The sequence below is a fragment of the Lycorma delicatula genome, chromosome 8 (genome assembly GCF_047948215.1).
Source record: "Lycorma delicatula isolate Av1 chromosome 8, ASM4794821v1, whole genome shotgun sequence".
NCBI classification, from domain to species: Eukaryota; Metazoa; Arthropoda; class Insecta; order Hemiptera; family Fulgoridae; genus Lycorma; species Lycorma delicatula.
In genome coordinates, this window is record NC_134462.1 from 31,201,105 (window position 1) to 31,207,679 (window position 6,575).

The 6,575-nt window shown below is 25.4% G+C and overlaps 1 protein-coding gene across 12 annotated transcripts in view; it reads left to right on the plus strand.

Moving 5' to 3' along the window:
• The window catches only part of LOC142328597 (uncharacterized), a 45,783-nt gene extending 41,442 nt beyond the window's left edge, over positions 1-4,341 (plus strand). For 8 of the 12 annotated variants that reach the window (XM_075372387.1, XM_075372388.1, XM_075372386.1 and 5 more), the window contains one exon: positions 3,104-4,341. In XM_075372387.1, coding sequence (XP_075228502.1) covers positions 3,104-4,291 — 1,188 coding nt within the window. In that variant the 3' untranslated portion in view covers positions 4,292-4,341. Of the gene's footprint in view, positions 1-335; positions 594-1,206; positions 1,232-3,103 lie in introns of those variants that run through there. The other 4 variants (XM_075372391.1, XM_075372392.1, XM_075372393.1 and 1 more) reach the window with 4 other exon arrangements.
• The last annotated feature ends 2,234 nt before the right edge of the window (positions 4,342-6,575 follow it).

Here is a 6,575-nt window from a genome sequence, read left to right on the forward strand (position 1 = left end):
TATTAGGAATCTAGTAATCGATTTCATTTCAAAAATTATTATTATTATTATTTAAACAAATATGTTCAATTAATGTATTAGAAATTAATGAAATAGTGTGATGGTAATTTTAATTTATCAGATCAAATTTCTTATTCAGTCAAAAGCCTTATCGTTATTAACATTTTTTTTGTTGAGATGATCAGTACATTCATAAAGTTACATATCTAAATCTGTAGTAAAGTATGAATACAAATTATTATGTTGAACTGCATGATGAAAATAACATTTTAAAATAGTAAAAAAAAACCATCTTTCGAATTATATGAAAATTGTTTTTCATATTCATTTTACAGTATTACAATTGGAATTTTTGTTAATGGTGTTTCTCAAAAGCAATAATACCATGGGTAAATTCACTTGGCTAAGAAGATTCTGGATAATCAGTGTCATAAGTCTGCTGTGGTAGAACAATTTCCATCTAATGTAAAAGTGAATCATTCATAATTTTTAATAATTTTATTAAAATATTATTTATTACAATATTGGAATATATTATTCTACATAGTGTTCTATGAAATAATGCATGCTACACGGAAGATTAACTTTTTTTTGTAAGTAATGTGTGGTCTAAAAATCTTTATAACTCTGTTATATGTTATATTCTTCATTAAAGCTAATTCCTTAGCCAAAATCATGTTCATAGCAACCAACCTTTGTAAAAATCTGAATGAAAGCAAGTTATTGTGGTTGGATAATAAAGAAAATTATATTAAATACAATATTTATTACTGAAACACAACTTAAATTAGTACAGAGAAAACAGCTTACTACAGAAAGTGTATGATTTTTACATACTTTTATGTTAAAATTAGGTATGTTCTTTTTTTTTCTATCAATATAATGAACATTTATCTAAATACTGTTTGCTTTATTAAACAAAGCCATGATAAAAGAAAGTAAATAGATACCTAAAAATTTATAAAACTGGTGTAGTTCAAGGTCATTTGATAAATATTAACTGGACACAAATATTTATGCCTTTACTGGCAAGAAAATGACAATAAATTATATTATAAAGTGTAATGATAGACTATTTACATTTACCTAGATTAATGATATCATTATTGGATTATAAAAGGTTATAAACACAAAATAAATTATTACTATTAAGTCACAAAGAAATTCAAGAACTGCTTTTCTCTGACAAAAATGTTTTTTTATAAACCATTGTTTCTTCTAAGCAGCATAGGTAAGCCTTCATTGAAAACATAACCAGAATTTATTTTATTTTTTTGGGACAGGGTAGGAGCTGTTTCGCAGTATTCTACAATATAAAATGGGTAATTTATGATATAAAAATTCAGAATATTATAAAAATAAGTTAATTAAAATTAAATTGAGAATATTATATGTCCCAGTTTTGTTTAACTTGTAGTTGGCATATTTCATTTGCATATTCAGTTTTGTTCATGTAAAGACTGATCAAGCTTATTCTAAAAAAGGATTAATTCATAATTTCTAAACCAAAAAAAAAAATGAGGACTAGTTTCAAGCTCCTTCCTTGCTACATCTTTGTTTCCATTAGATTGATCTGATTTTTTCTCAGAAAAGCCAAATAATTACGTCTGAATAGAAAATATAATAAGTTGTTTAAATGGAATGTAAATTTCAATTTTCAATCTTAATTATTGAAATAGAATGTGAAGATTTTAGAAGGCCAGATTATTTAGAAACTTTTATACATTAATTTATTATCTCAAATAAGGAAGACAAATATTATTTAAGTACTAACAACAGTATGAAGTGTTGTTTTAAATGTTACCAGTATATTTTCACAGTAGCAATAAATATTATTTAAACAAAAAACTTTTTCTAGACTATAGCATGTATTTTCTGTTTTCAGTGAAATTACAGCATATAACTTCATCACTTCTCAGTAATCTGTTTTGTTGTAATATAAAACATTTTCACTAATGACATATACTTAAAGATCATACTAATGCACAAAGTACATGCATTTCATATAGTGAAGAATATCTGGAATGAGTGGTTTATCTATTCGTAATAAATTAATTCTCATTTTGTAGTGTTTTCTGTAAAATTAAATGTATAAATGATTTTACATTTTATAATGTGGTGCTGAAGTAAAAAAAGGTATTTTATTCACAAAATTTTCAGGTTTAATTTAATTATTAAATTAAACCTGAAAGACTCACCTTTGCTTTTTTTTTGTTTAATAAAATGCGTTTTAAAACAGATGTTGACAGTGATAATTATAATCTGTAGAGAAAAAATGTTTTCCCTATAAAAACTATACTGATCTAAGTTAACATTTTTTGAATGTTTTGTATACTTTATATTGCATTTTCATGTGTATACAATTTTTGTGGGATAGAGATATAAGGTGAAAAATGGAAAGATTCCTCATGATATACAATTATCTAATCCTGTAACATTCACCGTATGCAAAAACGGAAGTATAATTCTTCAGAATTTACAGAAAATGATAGAAATTGAGTTGTGATAAAACTTAACCATTAGTACAATTATATGACGTAATCATATAGATATAAATAAATAATTTATATAAATGATTTAGTGTGAGATAGTGTTAAATAAACAATGATAACGTAACAATCAGCTGGAATTAAAAGCTAGATATATCATTTTTAATGACTTTACACAAATTTTTATTACAAATTAACAATGACTATTCTAGGATTATTATATTTCTTAATAGGCACATTTTGCACATATTCTAGTTGAATGTGTTTTATCATTGGATTCTTACCTGCTGTGTATCTCAAATTTATAGCTTGTAAATTTGAAGAGATATATGCCATGCAGAAGATACAATGAAAAAATTATTATATCACAGGTAATCTCAACAAGAATGATTTTATAAAGGAACATAGAATATTTTTACTAAGATTTCATTTTGGATAATTATTAATTCTTCAGGAATGTAAGGCAAATTAAGATTTTTATAAAACAAGCACTATTTTTATTTTTCAGACATAATTTTACTGATCTATTTTGATTTATTTTTAATGGTTTTCAAAAGCACCAAATGGAAAAGAAATATTTCATATATTGATATATTTGATTCTTTTTGTTATAGATGGAGGAAAATAAAGTTCTCCAAGATCTTCTGACAAACGAATTAGTGTCTGATGCCCTTGGAGGAGTTGATATCATCTCATTTAATGCAGAACCTGCAGCAGCAAAGGGTGAACATTATCTTAGTACATTACTCAGAGTTGTTGTCAATTTTCGTCGACAAGGTAAAAATTCAGATGAACAAACAAAAATAATTGTAAAAACTTATCCTGAAGGTATTCTGTGCAATTTTTCTAAAGAATCATTAACGCTATATAAAGAATTGATTTCATATCATGACATACTCCCAAGAATAAGTGAAATTTCAGGAAAATCTTTTACGCCGTTAAGACTAGGATCATTTAAAAAAGAAGTTTTAGTATTAGAAGATTTAAAATTGAAAGGTTACCAAATGGCAAATCGAATAGATAAATTAGATTTTGAACATTGTAAAGCTGCTATAAAAATATTAGCTGAATTGCACGCAGCATCAGTTCTTACACATGAGAAATATCCAAACTTATTTGATAAAATAAATAACGAGACGTTATTTACTGATAATAATTTTTATAATAGATCATTCCATATAAATGGTTTTAAAATAATGGGAAAAGAATTTGAAAGTATACCACATCTTAAAAAGTACAGTGCTAAATTACAGAATGCCGGTGAACGAATGTGGAATATTTTAAAAGAAGAAGTTAAACCAAAAGATGATGAAATTAATGTATTTATTCATGGAGATTTTTGGACAACAAATATTTTATATAATTATGATGATGAGAACCATATAAATGATGTAAAACTTATTGATTTTCAGTTTTGTAGATGGGGATCTCCAGCAATGGATTTACATATGTTTTTTAATACAAGTGTACGTAATAGGGGAGATATACAGGAATTAAAAACAATTTATGTTAATTATTTTAATGAAAATATTTTAGAATCAAAGAAATTAACGATTGAAAAACTAAATGCTTCATTACATCGTCTTGATTGTTTTGGTTTAATGATAGCAGTATCTACCATGCCAATATGTACACTTGATTCAAAGAATGCATTAAATTTTGATAATGTAACTGAAGATGATTATAGCAATGATTTTCCGAAAGATAAACATAATCCTTATTCAGTTACTTGTAAAAATAAAACTTTTTTACAAATAATTCCAGAATTTCTTGATTATTATATTGAAGTAGGTTTACTCTAACTATAATCTATTTTTATTATTAATTGCAGAAATAAAAGTTAACATTTTTATTGCAGACTCTTCATTCCTCATTTTTCCAGCAAAATATTTAACTTAAATAAATAGTGGAAGACATAATTTTATATAAATACAATTATTCATTAAAATAATATTATTTGTGAAGATTCTTCTTTAGAAAAAATTTCCATGGATCTGCTTTGATGCAAAAATATTAAAAATAATTTACATTCATAGTAAAAATAATGTAAAAATAATTTACATTCAGAAAAATTTATTAATATATTTATATCTATAGTCTAATTTCACTTTGTAAAATGTAAAATAAATATATAGCAGTACCTATTGACTAGTATTATATTTTGAGAATCTATGTTCATGTTATTCTAACTACAAAATCTGTTCCTTTCTATACTGAATATTTTTCTACATTAATGGTTTAACACATAATATTCTGATAGAATTTAGTTTTAGATTTGACTAGTTATTAAACAATATATTAATAATATAAACCCACTGGGCTAGTCTAGAGGTAAAATCACCGTTGTAAATTGCTGTGTAACAGCTCTTTTTAAAAGTTGAAGGTTCTGAAGTTCATATCCTCATAAAGGTAAATTACTTTTATACGGATTTAAGTACTTTTTTCCTGTTTACCCTCCGGTAATTACCTTTCAGATAATACTTCAGAGGATGAATGAGGATGATATGCACGAGTGTAAATGAAGTATAGTCTTGTACAGTCTCAGTTCAACCATTCCTGAGGTGTGTGGTTAATTGAAACCCAACCACCAAAGAACACCAGTATCCACAATCTAGTATTCAAATCCGTGTAAAAATAACTGACTTTATTAGGACTTGAATGCTGGATTTCTCGACTTCGAAATCAGCTGTTTTCAGAAGACATGTTCACCACTAGACCAACCTGGTGGGTTATGGATTTGAGTACTAGACTCAATTAACCACACATCTCAGGAATGGTCAGCCTGAGTCTGTACATGACTGAACCTCTTTTGCATGTCATACATATCAATTTTATCTTATTGGACCATAGGGTTACTTATTGTTCATAAGTTGAACAGATTGCTACGTACACATTAGGTATATAATATAAAACTTAACCTAATTATGTTCTGACTATTAAATTAAATTACTATTATTCCTGATATGATCTGACTGACGTTGTAACTGGTTATATATGTATTCTTGATTATTTCACGTAGCATTCAGATTTATTAAAATGTATGTATTTACTATTATACATTTATATTCATATAATTTTTTCTTTAAATGTACTTAGTATTCATAATGTACTTTTAGATATTGAAAGAGGTATTTCATTATCATTTTGTGACAGTTCTTAAAGAATTTTTAATTAAATTTCACCTCTTTATATTCTAATCAGAATGTTTATACTTGAGAAAAATAAGAACAGGTCTATCATTATGTATTATTTATGATAGAAAATTTGTTAAATGGATTGGTTAATTATATATATATAACCTTTTTTAGTACAGCCATATAAATTTCTTTTTCAGAAAAATTAAGCCCCAATAGTTTTGAAGATTAATAATTAATGTTTAACTGCAGTAATTATATACTGATAAGAGTAATACATATATATTACTCCTATCAGTATATAATTATAATACTATTTTATAGATTGATCTAGTATCTAGTAGATCTAGTATACTAGATTGATAATAATTTTTCATACACAATATTAAATAGTAATAATACTCTTTTTTATTTACAGTTGCATCAACAATTAAAGTCATTAGTTACTTATCATTGTACTGTAACTGTACTGGTAAATTTGTAGTCTGAAGCAACTCAGGTTGACTTCTCCTGAGACATGTGATTAATTGAAACCCAACCACCAAAGAACACTGGTATCCACGATCAAGTATTCAAATCTGAATAAAAGTAACTCAATATTCAAATCCGAATAAGTAAGTAATAATCCGAATTCTTTATAAGAATTTGAACCTGAGAACTTCGACTTCAAAATCAGCTAATTTACGATGACAAGTTTACCAATAGACCAACCCGGTAGGTTAATATTAAATACTGTTTTGTTTAATTTTAGATTTTAAGTAAAATTTTCTTTAAAGAACGTTTTCTTGCCTTTTCCAATAAAGTTCTTTTTTTGTATAATATTGTTAGTTAATTATAATAAAATATATAAAAGAAAATCAAATTAACTAACCAATATAAAATTTTATGTTGATGGATAATGTGAAAAAAAAACCCATTTTTACCCTATTACATTTTACATATTTACATTTTA